At 43.3% G+C, this 20,299-nt stretch overlaps 2 protein-coding genes across 3 annotated transcripts in view; both read left to right on the forward strand.

The window, feature by feature from the left end:
* The first annotated feature begins 298 nt into the window (after positions 1-298).
* On the forward strand, positions 299-7,901 carry arglu1a (arginine and glutamate rich 1a). Of its 2 annotated transcripts, none has more exons than XM_086147738.1 (4): positions 299-881; positions 2,741-2,993; positions 5,750-5,833; positions 6,556-7,901. In XM_086147738.1, the coding sequence occupies exons 1-4, from the start codon at positions 550-552 to the stop codon at positions 6,718-6,720; spliced, it is 834 nt and encodes a 277-aa protein (XP_086003864.1). In that variant the 5' UTR covers positions 299-549; the 3' UTR covers positions 6,721-7,901. The 2 variants fall into 2 exon arrangements, with proteins under 2 accessions (XP_086003864.1, XP_086003865.1); XM_086147739.1 differs by having other exon boundaries at positions 306-881; positions 2,768-2,993.
* A 3,828-nt stretch (positions 7,902-11,729) lies between these two features.
* Positions 11,730-20,299, forward strand: part of efnb2a (ephrin-B2a) — a 34,501-nt gene continuing 25,931 nt past the window's right edge. Inside the window, exon 1 of the mRNA XM_086147740.1 lies at positions 11,730-12,287. Coding sequence (XP_086003866.1) covers positions 12,175-12,287 — 113 coding nt within the window. The 5' untranslated portion in view covers positions 11,730-12,174. The remainder of the gene's footprint in view (positions 12,288-20,299) is intronic.

Raw genomic sequence — 20,299 nt, forward strand, 5'->3', positions numbered from 1 at the left:
TTTTTTAGGCCAGCGGAGAAGGCCTTGCAGGCCCTGACGGCCCACCACTGGTATATACACGTGTATTTACAAGTACATGAATATGATTACATGTAGTAGAGCGCACCGGGAAGGAAAATATAAAAAGAAGAGAAGAAATTAAACTTAAAATGCAAACTTTTGGTCATACTTTTCTTCCAAATCAATTATTTCAGAGACTAGTTTTTGTATTTTTCCCTGCAAAGCAGAAGTAAAAGTGAAGGAGAGCTTAGCGCCGGCCCGAGTGTTTCCGGAAATTGCCGAGTGCCGCAATGCATGCTGGGAAAACCGAAACTCGACAAGCCGCCATCTTTCTTTCAAGCAAGTTAGTGGGATAAAATAACAACCTCTTTCGCGTGTCTTTTTCCACAATTTCCTGGGATTTGGGGCAGTTCCACACGGTTACTTATTGAGAATAAAGACGTTTAAAGAGTAACGCGTGGAAACAGTTTTCTAACATCGCCTGCTTTTTCCGCCGTAGGTCACGGCAGTGCGGCGGTGTTAGCGCTCGACTAGCGGAGGTGCTCAAACATGGGCCGCTCGCGGAGCCGTAGCTCGTCCCGGTCCAAACACTCCAAAAGCAGCAAACACAGCAAGAAACGAAGCCGGTCTCGGTCGCGGTCCCGGGATAGGGAGCGGTCCAAGAAGCGGTCCAAGTCCAGGGAGTCTAAGAGGAACCGGCGCAGAGAGTCCCGCTCCCGTTCGCGGTCCACCACAGCCTCCTCCCGCAGGGACAGAGCGGCGTCGCCGCCGGAGCGCATCGATATCTTCGGGCGGACGTTGAGCAAGAGAAATGCCCTTGACGAGAAGCAGAGGAAGGAGGAGGAGGAGAGGAAGGCAGAGATGGAGAGGCAACGAAAGATGTAAGAGTATTCTACCTGCACCGACGTGCTATGCTAACGTGCTAACTTGGTTTACATTAGCTTTTAGCCTCATGCTAGCGCTAGTTGTATGCTAGCGCTAGTTGCACGCTAGCGCTAGCGGCATGCTAACGTCTGCAAGGCCTCGTCTGCTACACCGGGAGGTTGTTTCTCCTTCAGCCCGGACAAACTGCACCGTTACGCGGTTATTTTATTTGTTTTCAGCGGTAATAAACGTGATTTTGACATTAGCGACGATCCCGGTAACATCTGCGTGGTCGGGGTCAATAGCGTTGTAATGGAAAGCCATCATTGTTGTTAACCAAACGTCAATATCGCTGCAGCATCGTGTGCCATTGTAACCTCTCTTTATATCATTAGCTTAAATTCATGAAGAAAAAAATAGCAGATCACCCACAGGTTGTCATTATTATTATTACTATTATTATTATGTCCATGTCTCATAAGGATGCCATTGGGATTTTATGACAGTGTCATTAAAATACTCTGGAAGTGTCTACAGAATTAACAGCTGCACATCACGTCATTGCAGGACAATGACAACTTTATATGCACCTTAAATGTAAAAATGTGCAAGATTTACAGGGATATATTCATAGAACAGCAGCATTAGATTACTCCTAAGCCATATGGCATTGGATTTGAGCTCAAATTGCAATAAAAGCTTGTTTAAGGTCAAGCTGCAGGGATCCCGTGTCTTTACACCATTGTGTATTTATTAAATACTTAATTCATCTTTTCTTTACGTCACATCAGCCAGTCTGCATTGACGCAGATGTTTGGGTTGTCAAAACCGTCAGAACCGTCTCTCTCAGACACAAACTACCCCAAGAAAGTCTGGATAACCCCAGTTAACGTCAGGTTCATAATCCCTTTATTTTTTTTTCTTCCAGAGGAAAAAAAAAAAAAGCTTCCAGCCGGCGCATAATCCGTCTTTTATTTAATTGACGTTGACGTGGGAATTTCACGAGTTGGGAGACATTGCCGGGTCTTTTAATATTTATTTTCGCATCGTAAGCTCCATGTCTCAGATAAAACCGCTCGTGGGAATCACGGAAAAGCAAATTGTTTTGTGAGTTCTGCTGTTTGTCAGCATGTGTGTGTGTGTGTGTGTGTGTGTGGAGTAGCCAGAGGCTCATAGACACCTGAGAGCCGAGCCACTGTCCCACACCTGGGCTCCTAAGTGGCTTTTTTTTTTTTTTTTTTAAACTGAATAATAGCTGCAGGACCACTTAACCTGGTATAGAAATGTAAATATAGAGACTAAGACGCCGTAAATTGGAGAGGAACCGAGGCCGGGTCGGCCGGCGTCTCCGGTTTCCCCCCTTCCCCGAGGACGAAAGAATGAAATCGAACCCGGGAGAGAAGCGTGTGAGAGTGTGTGTGTGTGTGTGTGTGTACAGTCGCAACCTGCAAACACACACCTCGTGTCGTTAATGGCTTCCCGAGCGCAGATATGAGGAAATTAGCATCTTCTCCAGGTGAACAGGATGTCTCCTCCCCCCACGCATTAATCCCGCCACGCCAATAATATGGATTACGGGGTTTTCGGAACGGTTACCGCCAAGGTGCGAGTTTTTAGACGAAGCAAACGCGTGTAAATGATGCGAGGCTGACCTACATTCGTAAAAACGTCCCAAACAACCTCCAGTGCGCTTATTTTTAACCCAAATCACACGCGGCGATACAGATGTTTGCATTTTTTCAATCATCCAAATGTCATCTTGTTTCCTCCGGAGAACATTTTCATCCTAATAAATGTATCTACCCTCTTTTGTTTTTTTGTGTGTGTGTGTGTGTGTGTGTGTGTGTTTTTTTTTTTTTTTTTTCCTTCTAACTAGTCCCTCTGGTTCTCCCCCGTCCTCCAGCCGCCAGCAGGAGATCGAGGAGAAGCTGATCGAGGAGGAGACGGCGCGGCGGGTGGAGGAGCTGGTGGCCAAGCGCGTGGAGGAGGAGCTGGAGAAGCGCAAGGACGAGATCGAACGCGAGGTTCTGCGGCGCGTGGAGGAGGCCAAGCGCATCATGGAGCGGCAGCTGCTGGAGGAGCTGGAGAGGCAGCGGCAGGCCGAGCTGGCGGCGCAGAAAGCCCGAGAGGTAACGCTCGGTCGTTCGGAACGCAACCCCCCTCCGTTCCCCCCCCTTCTTCCGGTCACCTGACGCCTTTCCACGGGGCACGGTGGCGGTCCAGGGACCCCCCCCCTTCCCTCCCCTTCCCTCCATCCTCCTCCTCTTTTTTTTTTTTTTTTTTTTTTTTAATTTGTTTTTATAACCTCTCAGAATGCGACCCGGCCGCGGTACAACTTTCACCGCGAGTGTCCGGCGCGCTAACAAAGAGCGGCGCGCTAACAAAGAGCGGCGCGCTAAGTGGAGCTCGGTATCCGCCGGGGTAAAACCGGAAAAAAAAAAAAAAAAAAAGCCCCTAATTAACCCTCGTGCGATCTTAAAATTGTGTTTACTCCCTTTGTCTTACGGGTCAAAAATGACCCGTAAGACAATCTTTGTACCCTAGTGGTGTTACAGCCCACATGGAAACATAAACAAAAAAGAAGTATCGCTTTTTCTAATTATAGGGTCTCTTTAGGAAAAGTCATAAAATTTCAAGCTGGAAAAAAAATAGGTTAAGGTGTTTTTTCTACAGCTAAAGATGGTAGTGGGTCACTTTTGACCCGCAAGACAACACAAGGGTTAAGATCGCGCTCTATTATGAAGGTGTTAGCGTGCATGTTGCGGCTAACCAGGCTGCACATTTAGAAGCCACATAGCGCCTCGGAGAAATATTTAAAAATTATAAGAAGCTTTTTTTTTTATTCCGATGGAGAAACTCGCCGGTGAGAGTTTTGCCGCGGCTTCTTTTTTTTTTTTTTTTTTTTAAATCATTTTTTTTTTTTTTATTCATTTATTTCCCACCTTCCAGTCTTGATTTGAACCTCGTTTTATCTTTTTTTTTTTTTTTTTGAAAAAAAAAAAAAAAAATTGTAATTTTTGGCTGTCTGTAATAAAGAGTTCTCGTTCCAACACGACGCTTCTGTTTCATGTTCAGTGTTTATCCGTCGGCGTCCCTTTATTTCATATTTTTTTTTGAATTTTTTTTTCTCCACCCCCCTCCCCTCCCTTTTATTAAACCGCCATCGTTTGCCAAGGGGCTTAACAAGACGCCGCGGCGCACAAAAAGGGGGGAACTTTTTATATTTCCCATTAAATTCCTCCCGGCGCCCTCCCACCCCGAGGCGTCCCGACGGAGGGTTTTGTTGACACAACAGCGACGGCGTTCTGTGAGTGAGTGGCGCGGCGAAAGCCCGCTGACCCTCGCAGCGTCGTTAGCATTAGCCTAGCCTTCCCATTTCCGCCGCTCGTTTATTTTTTTTTTTTTCTTTATTATTATCACCCGGGAATAATAAAAGAAAAAAAAAAAAAAAAAACAGGTTTCCATTCTGCGCAGGTTTCTCCTCAACTCCTCCTCCTCTTCCTCCCAAACCTCCCATTAGAAGGCGTCTGCTCTCGGATACGTAGCGGCGGACCTTCCACTTCCTGTTTCCCGTCCCGCCGAGGGCCTCGCGCTCCAACCCCGACCTGTCATGCGCATGTGTGTGTGCGCGCGCGTGTGTGTGTGTGTGTGTGTGTGAGACACTTCTTTAATTTTCCCTTCCAAAATGTACTGTTTTTTTATCATTACCGTGTACGTATGTGTGTGTGTGTGTGTTCATGACGTCATGCTTCTCCTATAGGGCTGCTGCAAAGTTCATGTCAATACATTTGTGTTTTTTTTTTTGTTTTTTTTTTTAATTTACTTTACGATTTTATATTTATTATTTCACTGGAAACACGACTCGCCGCCCTCCTAACACCTAGCTCTTGACCCCCGAGCTGGCCGGCAGCCTTTCAGCTCAGCCGCGACTCGTGTCCAGTACTGTAAGTGTAACCGTGGTGAGCTTCTCCACCTCCACCTCTTCCTCCTCCACCACTTCCACCGACTTCCAGACACACACACACACACACACACACACACTTCCGTAGCCGCCGCCGCCGCCGCAAAGAAAGTAGGAAAAAAAAGCTGGCGGTGAGGTCGGGGGGTGGAGGGGTGGGGGGGGGGGGGTCGCGGCTACCTTACCCCAGCCTAGCCTCCCCTTCCCTCCACCGACACACACCTTCCTCCGACACACACCTCCACCCCCCCCCCAGGAGCGCTTCTCTGTCTCCGCAGGGAGGCGCCGCGGTTCCGGACGACACAGTAACTGTTTTAATGCCGGGCGCTCTCAGCCGTTGTGTAGGTTCGCAGGCACGGGGGGAAAAATGCGTAGGTATGCGTGCAGCGGTGAGCCAAAAACCCACTCCCTCTTTCTACCTCTCTCTGCTAATATTGTGTTTTTAAAAAAAAAAAAAAAAAAAAAAAAAGTGTTTTTTTTTTTCCACCGAGACCGTCCTGTCTTTATTTACCTGTGTGATGAATGAGGCCCCGCTTTTTATTTTTTATTTTTTATTTTTTTTAACTTCCCGTTTCAAATTCCTGCACAGGAAAGGCTTAGCTTTTATTTACTTTTTTTTTTTTTTCTATATATTTATTTAAAAAAAAAAAAAAATCTCAAGCAGTAAGGGGGAAAACAGGGATTTTTTTTATTTTTTAATATTTTTGTTTTATTTGAACCCCCCCCCTCCCCCGACACGCCCCCTCGCAGTTATCTTTGTTGGGTGCCACGCTACTTTGTATCTATAAAATCAATTCGGGGCCGACTGCAGAGAATGTGGTCATGCTGGTGTGTGTGTGTGTGTGTGTGTGTGTGTGTGTGTGTGTGTGCGTGCATCGTGGCCCTCGCCTGTACGTGCGCTAACATGGCACCGTGTCGCCCGTCTAGGAGGAAGAGAAATCGAAGCGGGAGGAGCTGGAAAAAATCCTGGAGGAGAATAACCGCAAGATCGCCGAGGCCCAGGCCAAGCTGGTACGTGCACGCTCACACACACACACACACACACACTCACTAGCATACACACGCGTGTGCGCGCACGTCACAACCTCACGATCGAAGCGTTTTTCGGCGTAAAGGAAAACAGACATCACCGTTTACGGGCTTTTAATGTCACTTGCGCGTCTTTTAATCACAAGCTCCGCCCCCTACTGCTGCTGATTGAGACCCCGGGGACTTTCACCGCAACACACACACACACACACACACACACACACTCCAGGCAGGAACCCACGTCTGTTACATGGCTTCGGATTGATGGTTATCAGCGTCCGCGAGACGAAACGACCCCGCGGTTCTTTTCCTTCCTCTCCCCTTTTTTTTTTTTTTTTTTAACTTCGCGTAAGGGGGTTTCGGCCCGGCCGCGGGTCTCGTCGTCGCCACGGCGACGGGCCGTCTGTCCGCTTCGGAGGTTTTCCGATCAAAGAAAAAAAAAAAAAAAAAAACGGGCGAAGTCGAGACGAGAATCGGGAAGCGAATCCGAACCGTCTGTCGACGCGCGCGCACATGTATGTATATGTGTGTGTGTGTGTGTGCGACGGGAGCATGAACATCCGCACGGCATAAACACGAACACACAAAAAAAAAAAAAAAAAAAAAAAAAAAACAGGACGAAACTCCCGGCGTTTCCTTTCTTTCATTTTGATTTATTTTTTTTTTATCGTCCCGACACCCTCTCTCTCTTTTCCCCCCCGCAGGCCGAGGACCAGTTGCGTATCGTGGAGGAGCAGAGAAAGATCCACGAGGAGCGCATGAAGCTGGAGCAGGACCGTCAGAGGCAGCAGAAGGAGGAGCAGAAAATCATCCTCGGCAAGGGCAAATCCAGGCCCAAGCTCTCCTTCTCGCTGAAGGCCACCGAATGAGAGACTCCGCAGTGTCGCCCTCCCTCCCTCCCTCCCTCCCGCACACACACCTCCTCCCTCCCCACACACACACACATCCCTTACGTCTTCACACCGCCTCCTCCTCCTCCTCCTGTGGGCCGCTCGCTTCGTTTTGGAAGCGCTGATTGAAGGCCATCGGAGGGAAAAAAAAAAAAAAACCTCCCTTTTCGTCCCGTTCAAGAGGAGGCAGCTCTCCGCGGATCCTTCACCTCCACCTTCCACCAGGACTCGACTCCCCCTCCGCGCTTTTCTGTCCCGGGGTTTTATTTCTACTTTTTAGGGAACATGAACTTCTGATGTAGAACGCTCTAACGTGCCCCTTCGTCCTTCTTCTTCTCCCTCCCGAAGTCTTAACTCTGGTGTAACGTGGAGCGTCTCCTTCCCCTTCCTCCACACCCTCCAATCTAGAGACTGGTTTTTTTTTTTTGTTTGTTTTAATGTGTGTGTGCGTGCGCTGCAAAACTCACGCGCGGTTCGGGAGTCCCCCCTCACACACACACATTCATGTAAAAAATGCCATGGCAACAGTGTAAGAAAGCACACACACACAACCGCTTTCCGGTGTTAAAACACGCGACACCCGAGCCGCCCCGTGATTTTTTTTTTTTCCCCCACGCTAAAAAAGGGGAGGGAGGGGTCAACTTCCTGTATGATGTAATGTCGTCACCCCGGTTGTGATGTCACGACCTTCCGACACACACACACACACTCGAAAACGGGGGTTTGGAAACTGGACGTAAACGAGGCGCGAATACTTGAAGGTTGTTTTAGCAGACTGTTTCAGGGTGGAGGGGGGGGTTGGACACACACACACACACACACACACACACACACGCACGCACGCACGCACGCACGCCGCGCATCCCCGACTTGTGTCGTAGGCTCGCTTTTTTTTTTTTTTTTTTTTCTCTCGATTCGTAGGAGGTGGACAAGTTCAGGTAAGATCAGGTTTGAGGTCAGCAGGTGCGCGTATGAGCGAGTGTGTGTGTTTTTTGTGTGTGTGTGTGTGTTTGTGTTTGTGACAAGCTGACCTCAGGTGGGTATTATGGATCTACGTTGTCCGTTTTTTTTTTTTTTTTTTCGTCCCCCCTCCCCCCCCTCGAATTGTCGCGTTTTCCCCCCTCGATTGTCAAGGGACTGAATAAATCCATTGAAACGTTGATGTCTTTTGACCTTTATTTGACCTTCAGGAATTAAACGTGTGTGTGTGTGTGTGTGTGTGTTAGGATGAGGCGGCTCTTGTTAACCGTCAACTTCGGACAGTAAAATAATAAAACAAGCCCAGCGTTTTAGCGCGGATCCACGGGGTCGCCGGGTCAAAGAGCGGCGGCGGCGGATTTACGACCCCGGCAGGAAACATCTTGCGTCCTCGCCGACTCGAGGCCACAAGATCCGATTTTCTTTTTTTTTTAATTTTCTAAAATGTTTTTTCACGAGGGTGGAGCCGATGACACTTGGAGGACTTTTTTTTTTTTTTTTTTTTATCTAAAACCGTAATAAGCGTTTTTATTTCCTTTCTGCAGGAATACCATCTCTTTCCTCTTATTTTTTTCCGCACCTTGACGCGTTCACTTCGACCAGACAAATAAGATATTATTCATGTCAAAGATAGGAAATAAATTGGAATATAAATCAAAAGGGAGAAGATAGCAAGACAAAAGAAAAATGCTGATTAATAGCATGTGAGTTACATAAATAATAGCAAAAATGGAAATAATGTCATTTGTTCATTCATTATCTAAACCGCTGGTTGGGGGGCGGAGCCTATCCATGCTGTGATTGGACGAGAGGCGGGGTTTCACTCTGGACCAATCAGACGGCCACATATAGAGACGTGACCAACAACGATAATATCAATAAATATGAGTATTATTATGAATACGAGAAACAATTAAAAGATAGCAAAAGACATCCACTAATAAATAGACAGAAAAATGAACAATAATAAGGATAAATAGAAAGAAAAAACAAGGATAAAAACAAAAAGAGTGATAATAATAATAATATAAAAATAAACATGATGCAAGTGGATAAAAAAAATTGGCAACAGCGTGTGAGGGAGCGACGTTGTGGTAGCACAGATGAATTTTTTGCGCTGTGTGTTTTTTGTTAGCGTCTGTTCGGCCCTCCGACGGGTTTCTCAAATATTCCCCTTGTCAAAATGAATTGAAATGAAATAAACACACAAACGTTCACCCTCACGTCAACTATTCTCATATAAATGTTGTTTTATTCACGGGTCCTGACAATTTAGGGTCTCCGTTGAACGTCCCAGGAAGGTCTATGCTGGTCTACGCTCCATCCTTGCCGCAAAAATTAACTCCAGTTCATCCACGCGCATCTTAAAACAAGTCTTTGATGGGATTTAGATGAATTCAAACGACCTCTGTTTGACCCCAGAGTGACAGCAACGGCAAATAATATCTATTCTTAATTCCCTTCCCTTTTAAGTCATGTTTTCTTTATTTTCTCATGAATAATTTAGCCTTTACTTCAAACTTAATTGTGTTTTTTTTTCTATTCCCTGTCCAGTCACTTTGAAAAGCGTTTATTTTTTGAACACAAAATTAGTAAAGAATGGCCGAAAATAAACGCAAATAAACTTTGTGTGAGAACGAATATATAAGTAGGATGACATCATTTAATATATTTTTAGATATATAATAGATATAGTATAAGATATACATATATTTTTTTTACAAATTTTATATTTTTATTTTAAAGCACGGTTTAGAAACGAGTAGCGGTCGGATTTTACACAAAATATCTATTTTTTTTTATCATCCCCTCCCCCCGACGGACCTCCAGACATGGAGCGGGTCGAGCCGGGGGCCTCAGCCCGGGTCGGGAGCGCTGCATCCCGGCTTGAGCCGGCGCGCCTCCCCGCTGCTCCCCCTCCTTCCCCCACCAACGCTGTCTCTGCCTCCACAAACCCCATGGGAGAATCGGCTCACTGACCGAATAAACACCTCTTTATTCCCCTTTTCTTTCTGAAACAAACCCCCAATTACATTGAATTAATAATTAAAAATAATTAAATACAATTTGAAAAAAAAAAAAATCGACACCCCTCCCCGGACACTGTCCAGCTGTCTCAATCTAAGTATAGGAAAGATGAGCACCGGGTGGAAAATGTTTCAAAAAATCATATAAATAAGGATGAATAAACGTCAAACAAATGGAAAAACACAAAAGTGTTAAATTAAAATAAATGTGAGGGAGGCTGGGATGATCCAGCGTCCTTTTGGGAGATAAAAATGATTGAAACGGATCAAGTTAGAAAGTGTTTTTTAAGTCCCTGAACGCATCACTGCGTAAAAGTTAATTGTTCCGGAAGTGACAAAATCTTCACTATTTACTTCCTGTTTTTTTTTTTATTCCTCCAACTTCAGTCATCCAGCACATTGTCTTCTAACCAAGCGACGAATTGGTGAATAAACATCCCGACTCCGGGTGTGTGTGAGCGAGTGTGTGTGTGTGTGTGCGCCAAAACAAACCAAAAACGTTGTGCAAAGAGCCGTGATCGAATTAAGTCCCGAGAAAGTGTCACGTTTTCACACGTCAGGTGTGTTTGAGTGTGTGTGTGTGTGTATTCAATTAACAGGCAATACACTTAGAGCTCCCCTTCCAGTTGTCAGGTGTCAAGAGTGTGTGTGAGTGTGTGTGTGTGTGAATGTTTGAAATGCGCAGTGAAGGATAATAACGGCGTTTGGGCGCTAATGATGGAATCATTTGTTTTGAAATTATAATTTAAAAAAAAAAAAAAAAAGAAAAAAACACTTTTACATTTTAAATATCATTTTGATCGCCTTTATTTTTTTGTAATTGAATTTATTTGTTAAAAAAAAACAAACAAAAAAAAAAAACGATCCGTAGTTTTTTTTTTTTTTTTTTTTTTAAACAGCGGGTCATTGCATTTCCCGCCGCTAGTGGGCGCTCTTGCCCCACGGAAGAAAGAAGTGTGTGTGTGTGAGTGTGTGTGTATGTGGAAGCCCAACCCCACGGACTGACTGTGTGTGTGTGTGTGTGTGTGGGGGGGGGGGAATCCTCGGAGCAGTGAACACGCAAGAATCGGTGCGATATTAGCGCTCACCTTCTTGAAACAAAACAAACAAATAAAAAGTAAAAGAAGAAGAAATGCGGAAGTGAACTCTCTCCTTCCCCCCCCCCCCCGCTGCTACTTCCGCTTTTCCTTCCGCGCGTGACATTTTAATTCTATTTTTTTTTTTTAATTTTCTTGAGAAATGGACGAAAACGAAAGTAAAAGAAAATAATTAGTTAAATAAATAGATGAGTAAATTTTAAAAAAACAAAAACAAGGGGAATGTAACATGTATTTAACTTGTGACATTTTAATTCCTAAAAGTCGTTAAGGTGAATGATGATGATGTCATGAGCGCGTGAAGTCACTCCTCCACCTGCAGCTATTGACAAACGCACGCGCCCGCTCCCCCCTCCCCCCCCCCCCGGTTTAAGCGTCCCCGCGCGCGCGCGTCCCGCCAGCCAATCGTCTCGACCGGTGGGCGTGTCCTGCGCTCGCAGGGGGGGGAGACTAGGGGCGTGGCTTCTACTTCCAAGCTCCGCCCCCTCGCCTCATCCTCGTCGCTCGCGCTCGCAGCTCGCGCTTTTCACTCTTCGTCGAGCCGCGTCTCCGGAGCGCAGGGCTCGCGGCTCCTCGCCTCATATCCCTCCGCGAGAACTCTACCGGGAGACGGAGATTATTTTTTATTACCATTCTTATTTTATTATTATTATTTTTTTTTTCATTTAAAAGAGTATAACCTCTTCCTCTTCATCATCCATCCATCCACCGACCTCCTCTTCTTCTTCTTCTCCCTCCGTCGCTCCGCGGAACCGAGGAGTATGAGAACTTCCACTCGCCTCATTCCAACGTCCGACCATCCTCACCCTCACCGCTTCGGGAGGAAATAAACCCCCCCCACAAAAAAAAAACAAAAAAAAAGGAGGATAATTTAAAAAAAAAAAACACACTTTTTATTGTTTTTTTTTATTTATTTTTTTTAATTCGTCGTCGTTTATTTTTATTTTTTTTCCCTTTCGCTGTGGATTGCGACTCACCGTGGAACAACCGCCGGAGTGGGGGGTGGGATCTACATCCGCGCGGAGGGACCTCCACCACCTCCACCCTCTTCGTCCTCCTCCGTCACCCCGCGGAGGGATGCACCTCGGCGGCTAGCGAGCCTCCCTCAACCCCCTCCCCCTCCCCGGAGCTTTGCGCACCTGGATACAAACCACTGCAACTCTCCTCCTCTCTGGAGCGCTCCAGTTTATTATTATTATTTTTTTTTTTTGGTGTGTGTGTGTGTGTGTGTGTGTGCACATTTTTTTTCCCCATTTTTCCCGTGTTTTTCGGAGGAGGGTGGAGGAAGAGGAGTGTGCGTGGAGGCGGCCGGAGGATCAGCCTCTCCAGCCATGGGGGACTCGATGTGGAGATACTACCTGGGAGTTGTATTTCTTGCCTTCAGGTTGGACCTCTGCAGGGCGCTCATCCTGGAGTCCATCTACTGGAACACCACTAACACCAAGTAAGTGCGCGTACATGTGCAGGAACACGCCAAAAAAGAGTGTGTGTGTGTGTGGGGGGAAGCGGACGGGCGCTATAATGGTGTTTTTGTCTTGTTTTTTTTTTGTGTGCGTTAAACCCCCCCCTGCCGTGCGTGCACGTCTCTGTGTGTGTGCGTGTGGTTCACACGCATCGGGCGTTCTGCCTTCCGAACGCGTTCCTAAGGTGGTGGTGGGGCAGTGTGTGTGTGTGTGTGTGTGTGAGAGTAAATAAATGAACACCTGTTAAAGATGTTCGGAGTGTGCGTGCGTGTTGCGCGCCCGTGTGTGTGTGTGTGTGTCTCCTCATGTCGCCCAGTCTGCATGTTTTTTTTTCTACCTCAACTAGTGTGTGTGTGCGCATGCATGTGTGTGTGTGTGTGTCTCCTCATGTCGCCCGGTTTGCATGTTTTTTTTTTTTTCTGTACATCAACTAGTGTGTGCGTGCGCGTGCACGTGTGTGTGTATCTCCTCATGTCGGCCGGTTTGCGTGTTTCTTTTCTCTATCTCAACGAGCCTGTGCGTGCGCGTACACGTCTGTGTGTGTGTGTGAGTCGTCTCTTCTCGCCCGGTTTACATGTTTTTTTTCAGTACCTCAACTAGTGTGTGTGTGTGTGTGTGCGGACCGGCCGTGCGCGGAAACGCATCCATCTACAAGAAGGTGGTGGGGTTGTGTGTGCGTGTGCGCGTGTGCCTGTGCGTTCCGACAGTTGGTAACCAAACCCTGCGTTAAAAAAAAATAAAAAATAAAAATAAAAGCACCACCGGAGTGGGGAAAGAAACCGGAAGTGCGTGTGTGTGTGTGTGTGTGTGTGTGTGTGTGTGTGTGTGTTAGGGGTTCGGTTCCGTGTTTCCCTCCGCGATGGAGACGTTAGAATCGGGGGGTCAATCCGCGCCTCCTCCGCCGGAGAAAGTAGTCCCTCCGCCGGGACGCCCGGGACGTCCCGGGGCCGCACGGAAACCTCCGCCGGGCTGCCGTGCACCGGGGGGCGCCCTCTCCTCTCCTCTCCTCTCCTCTCCACCTCCTCCTCTCCACCTTTTCTTCTTTACCTCCTCTTTTTCACCTTTTCTTCCTCCTCTTCGCTCCTAACAGGTGTCCGGTGTCCGTCGTCGCTTCCGCGCCTAAAAAGTTACCGCCGGTTAAAACGCAAAAAGTCCTTTTTTTTTTTCCTCTCCCTTCTAAGTAACTCTTTCAATTCCACTTCATTCATTTTACTCAATTCAATGTCATTTTATTCAATTTTATTTGCATTTTGTTTAATTACATTTTTCATTTTTTTTTTTTTTTTCCTACTCCCTCCCCGGGGTTTCTCAAACTTCTATTTTTATTTTATTTTAAATATAAAACCAGTACTTTCAGGTCAATTTAAAAAAAAAAAAAAAAAAAAAAAAATCACCAATTCGGCACTTTTCTGGAAAAAAAATAAAATAAAAAGCGCTTCGCTCCAGAATATAGGCAAAAAGCAGCTTTTTTTTGACAACTTAAAATGGAAAATAAAGTGAATTAGAGTTGTTTGACGGCGTTGCTTCGGGGTCGGTGACCTCTGGGAGCCGCGTCCCGCTGCCGTCAATCTTTTGTTTTTACATTTTTTTAAAGTTCTAAATGTTCCTTAGATGCTAATTTGACATTTTAATTAAAGTTTTTTTTTGTTTCATTTGCCAAAGTCTTCTCGGACCCCCAGGGGCCGCCGTGGTAATTCCCCCCGCCCCTCGTGTCCCGCCTGGGTCGAGGGGTTCGGAGGGTAAGAGGCCCGGAAAGCGAGCACCCCCAACACACACACACACACACACACACACACAGTTTATCCTGTTGATGTGTGTATTCTCGCCCCTTCTCATCTTCGCCTTCTGACTCCAGCGGGAGGTATCACAACCGTCCCACTCCGACACTCACACACACTCAGACACACACACACACACACACACACTCAGACACACGGGGCACTTTCTCCTCATGCACTCACACACACACACACGCTAGAAAGCAGCACTTTTAACAATGATATGACCATTTTTTTTCCCATTCAAACGTCTAAAAAAAAATGAAAAAATGAATTAAAATAAAATAAATTATAATGAAATAAAATAAAATGCATTATAATACAATACAATAAAATAAACGAGAATAAAATGAAATTAAATACAATCAGGTTGTTTTTTTCCGCTTTTCATGAAAACAATCCGGTCGTCCGTGTCCCGGAGTTGCCGCCGCTCTCTTAAACTTTATTTTCCCGGTCGTCCTCGGCTTCTTCACGCCGCTGGCGTTCATCACGGATCCGCGTCACGTCACCCTCGCACGGATTGATCGCGTTTTACCAGCTGTAATAACTCCTCGCTTCCTCCGCAACCCATTGTCATGACTGTGTTATTACTGTGTTATTACCGTGTTATTACCGCGTTACAACATCACCCTTTTTTTTTTTTTTTTTTTTCTTTTCGCGCTGCAACTTTCTCATGGTTTTGCTATAAAAACACACACACACACACACACTTGCAGGAATATCTTAATATGGAGCTCGTCCTCTCTCTCTTTCTCGCTCACCCTCTTCTAGTTTGTGCTCTTTTGACTATTCAGGAAGGATGAATGTTAGAAATGCGAAGGCTCCGGGGCCAGTCTGCCTTTGTGTGTGTGTGTGTGTGTGTGTGTGTGTGTGTAGGCGGAGGGGTGGTGGTAAAGAAACAGCAAGTCGCTCTATATATATGTATGTGTGTGTGTGTGTGTGTGTGTGTGAGCGCGAGTCCTCCACCAGGCCCACGGCTGTGTCGATTAAACCTCATTGTTACTTGCGCTTTACTACTTTACTGCCCTCATGCATGAACCTCCGCTGAAGACGCACACACACACACACACACACACACACACACCTCCTTCTCCCGGTAATCCATTTTGTAGTCGGGAGGGAGAAACAAAAGGGAGGCCTGCTTTACATGGCCGATGTAAAAGGAGCGCAGCCTCTCCTCCGCCGCAGTTCATTAAGAGATTACATGGAGGCCCGGCGGCCCTTTGTGACCGGGGCCGCGACGGGGGCGCCCCGATCCCCCCCCGATCCCCCCCGAACCCCCCGACCCCCCCGAACCCGCTCCTAATCGCCCCCTCCAACCACCCAACAAACCCCCCCCCCCCCCCCCCCCCGCCTCGCCTTTTGTTAACGTGAGATGAGAAGGCGGTGAACGAGTGAACGGAGGAACGGCGGAGACGTCCTCCACCTGCCTCGGACCCGCCCCCTTTTAATTAGAATTTAAAAAAAAAAAATCATTTTGGGAGATTTTTTTTGGTACTTCCTGTTTGGGTCAGGTGACTTCCTGTTTGGTGCTCGGGGTCGTTGATTTTCAGGTGGTTTTATCGCTTTTTTTTTTTTCTAGTCGTTTTGAGATATTTTTCAGAGACTCCCTTTTATTTAGAATTACAAAAAATCATTTTGGGAGATTATTTTGTGGCACTTCCTGTTTGGGTCAGGTGACTTCCTGTTTGGTTTTCCAGGTTGTCATTATTTTCAGGTGGTTTTATCGCTTTTTTTTTTTTCCAATTGTTTTGAGATATTTTTCAAAGACTCACTTTTATTTAGAATTACAAAAAAATCATTTTGGGAGATTTTTTTTTTGTGGTACTTCCTGTTTGGGTCAGGTGACTTCCTGTTTGGTTTTCCAGGTTGTCATTATTTTCAGGTGGTTTTATTGCTTTTTTTTTTCCAATCGTTTTGAGATATTTTTCAAAGACTCACTTTTATTTAGAATTACAAAAAAATCATTTTGGGAGATTTTTTTGTGGTACTTCCGGTTTGGGTCGGGTGACTTCCTGTTTGCTTCTCCAGGTTGACATGATTTTTTGGGGGTTTTACCTTTTTCTTTCTTGTCCTTTTGGGATTTTTTTTTCTTCAGAAACTCTCTTTTATTTAAAATAAGAAAAAAAACATTTTGGGAGTTTTTTTTTGTGGCACTTCCTGTTTGGGTCAGGTGACTTCCTTATTGGTTCTCGAGGTCGTCATCATTTTCAGTCGGTTTTACTTCTTTTTTTTTTTTTTTTTTTGTCCTTTTGGTTTTTTTTTCCAGAAACTCCCTTGTAGTTAAACTAAAAAACAATTCTTTAGGGAGATTTTTTTGTTGCATATCCTGTTTCGTTCTGGAGGTCGTCATTAGTTTAAAGTGGTTTGTCGCTTTTTTTTTCTTGTCGTTTTGAGATATTTTTCAGACTCCCTTTTATTTAAAATTAAAAAATACATAATAATTTGGGGATTTTTTTTGTGGCACTTCCTGTTTGGGTCAGTTGACTTCCTGTTTGGTTCTCGAGTTCATCATTTTCAGGTAGTTTTATCCTTTTTTTCTTGTCGTTTTCAGAGATTTTTGTCAATTTTTTTCACATTTTTGTGGATCATTTTTGTGTTGAGATATTTGGTTTGAGTTCTTTTAAATCTATATTTAATTAGCTGACAGACTTTTGCTAATTTCTTTTAATTATAATCTGTCATTGTTTTTTTTCAATTTTTATTTGCTTTGCTATAATATTTAGATTTGCTCTATTTTTTTTTGAATTTTTTCAACAAAATTTGTTTGTATTTTTTATACATTTTTTGCTAATTTTTGTGGATTTTTTTTTCCTGAGGAGGAGTTTAGATTTTTGTTGTTTTTTTAAGGTTGAGTTTTTTTTCATATATTTTTAGGTGACTGATGGAAGTTTGATCATTTCTTTTGATGATTTTTTTTTTTATCTTCATTAGTTTTTCAATAATTTATATAATTTGACTTTTTGTGTAGTTTTTCTTATTTCTTTAGAATTTTTTCACAAAATTACTATGGGGATTTTCCAGAACATTTTAACAAAATTTTACCTTTAGTTGGCATTTTTTTTTCTTTTTTTTTCTCTTCTTTGAACTTTTTTTTTTTTTAAATTGTTCACAAAAAATAGTATTTATGATTTTATCGGTAATTTTGCAACTCTTTATCTCCTGATCTTCATGACCACCTCCTTGTCAATTCCAGAAACTTCAATCCCTGTTTTGTTACCCCTCATGCGGTTTTACTTAAAACAAAAGTAAATAAATTCTAAATAAAAAAGGGAAATCATTTCCAAAAAGAAAATAATCCTGAAATCAAAAATCAGAAAAGAAAATATTGAATTTATTTCAAAAATTTCGTGATCACCTTTTGTATTATCAGAAAGTATTCAGCCCTTTCATGCGGATTTACCAAAAACAAAAATCAATAAATGTATAAAAAAAGGGAATAAATTGGATTATCCCAAAATTAAACATCTAAAAAGAATATATTAATAAAAAAAAGATTAAGTTCCAGACTGCTTGAAATCAATAATTTAAGATCAATATTTAATACAAAAGTATTTTTTCATTGAATTTTGAAAGTCATGTGACAGATACACACACACACACACACACACACACACACACACACACACACACACACACACACACACACACACACACACACACACACACACAGGGGAGGACCTTCTTCTGCTCCATTCTTCTCTGCAACCTCTCAACCTGTCAATCAAAAAGGCCTTCTTTTATCGATTGGCCGGTTAGATGGTTGTGTGTGTGTATGCGTGTTTGTGTGTGTGTGTGTGTGTGTGTGTGTGTGTGTGTGTGTTCCCCATAAACATTTCCGACCCAAATTCCCAAAACTTTCCAAGGGGGAAAGAAAAAGCTACTTTTTGATTGACAGCTCAAGTCTCGGATTGACATCCGTAATGTAAACAAGCAAATGAACGTACACACACACACACACACACACACACACACACACACACACTCACACACACACACACAGGGAGCAAGTGTGTGAAGTGATGGGAAAATCATAAGGAATTTTCATGAGGGTTGTTGTGGAAAAATTTAATTCAATTTTGATTCAGTTTATTTCAATTTAATTCAGTTTAATTTGCGGTGAAAAGCACCCGAGCAACATTCCAGGTGTCTAAGAGTCGCTTGTTTTTAAAGTTTTTTTTTTTTTGTATTTTGTTTTGAAGAGATGTAACTTCTGGTGTTTCTTACAGGACATTATTTCATTTTTTTTTGTAATTTTTTTGTCATTTTATGCGAATGTTTGAGTAGATTATGGCCATTTTCTGCCATATTTTTTTCGTTCATTGCTGCCTGTCATCCAATGGTGGGAGAATGGCGTGTTTGCTGTTTATATTTAGCATTGACTTGTAATTGAATTGTTGTTTTTTGGGGGGAGGGATAAATTATTTACATTTATGATTGATTTTGTTTTTGAATTTTTCATAATTTCGGATTTTTGGAAGCAGGGGATCAATTTATATCTTTCATTGATTTTTTTTAATTTTAATTCAGTTTGATTTATTTTTGGCTTACGCTTTTAATTTTAATCTTGAATTAATTGTTGTTTTTGGAGGAGTTATTTATGTATATTTATCATTGATTTTTTTTCTTTCAATTTGAATTTAGTTGTTTACATCATTGTTTGTTTAATTACAGGTTTAATTTAATTTGATTTTCGGGTTGGGTTGTTCATAATTATTTTATTACATTTGTTAAGTGTGCATAATTAGTAATTTTTGAATCTTTCATATCATTGACTTTAAAATTAAATTCAATGTAAATTGAAATATAAGAATTTCAATTAAATTAAAATTTATTGCCAATTTGTTAGGGAGAGGTGATTCATTTATATTTACAATTCATTTTTAATTTTATACAATCACTGATTTTGTTTCTTAAAAGAGTAATTTATTTGGATATATTTTTGAATTTTCTAGTGACTTTTCTTGCAGTTTCCATGCATTTTTAAGTTGTTTTTAGAAATTTCTCATTTATTTTATATCTTTCATTAGAATCAAAAAAATACTTTTCAAGGAATACTCTGAATTACATTTTTATCCAGGATTATCTTGCTCGTTGTTGGCTGAATTATCTGCCATTTATTCACATTTATTGGTCGTTTTCCTGTATCTTTTAAGGGGTGTAACTTCTTACATTTATTGGTAAATTTCAGATAATTTCATCCCTACGTTCGTTGAAATCCTCATTTTCTGTCTTTAAAAGACATTTAAATTTCATATAGCTACAAGAGAATCCTCCAAAATACGACAAACAATTGCTATATAGGATATAATGTGAGTCAATGTTTCCTCCCTGCACTTCCTGTTTATCCCTCAGAGGATCATGGGAAATGTAGTCCTACTGCCTCCATCCACTAAAACAAATGAATTCAAAACTACAAACAGTAAAAGAATACTTAGCACTTAGCAATAACATCTCGCTAATAATGGCCGCCGCCCGGACAGGTGCTGGACACGTGCACGCACATGTGCGCGCACACACACACACACACACACACACACACACACACACACACACACTATGGAATGAGCGAGTGGTGACGACCCTGACCTGACATTATTTCTCAGTCTTTCGTTACAAGATGGACGTCACACACACACACACACACACACACACACACACACACACATTCTTCATATTCGTCCCTGAACCGTTTTTGTCAGCAGTTTGGAATCAGCGCGTGGCTCCCCCCTTGCGTTATCTAATGTTTGCTCAGGTCCAGAAACACACCCGGCGTTGTTCGGAAGAGAAACAGAAGATAAAAAAGAAAGAAAGAAAGAAACGCTCGGGGCTATGACGTTTCCGCCCCCTTTGATCCCCCGCTAGCTTCCCGACTTCCTGTAGTGATAGCATTCATGCTAGCAGGGCAGGGAGTCAAACTGTTTTGATTAAAAAAAAAAAAAAAAAAAAAAGTGGCGTCACTGGATAAACCCTGATTGTGTGTGTGTGTGTGTGTGTGTGTGTGTGTGAAGGCGTGCATGAGCTGGCATTTTTTAGATTTCACTTCCCCATGTGACTCACTTGTAGCCGTGACAATGCTACCGCTACACATTAGCAGCTTTTGGTGATGTTTAAAGGGCTTATTAAACTAAATTTTATTCCTTGAATATTTTTGAAAAAAAATTGAAAAATTTTTTTTTTTTAATTTTTTAATTTGTTTTGAGATGATGGGGGTG

This window comes from Fistularia commersonii, chromosome 6 (genome assembly GCF_037954325.1).
Source record: "Fistularia commersonii isolate RoL2024-O1a breed Wild chromosome 6, RoL_Fcom_v1.0, whole genome shotgun sequence".
Lineage (NCBI taxonomy): Eukaryota > Metazoa > Chordata > Actinopteri > Syngnathiformes > Fistulariidae > Fistularia > Fistularia commersonii.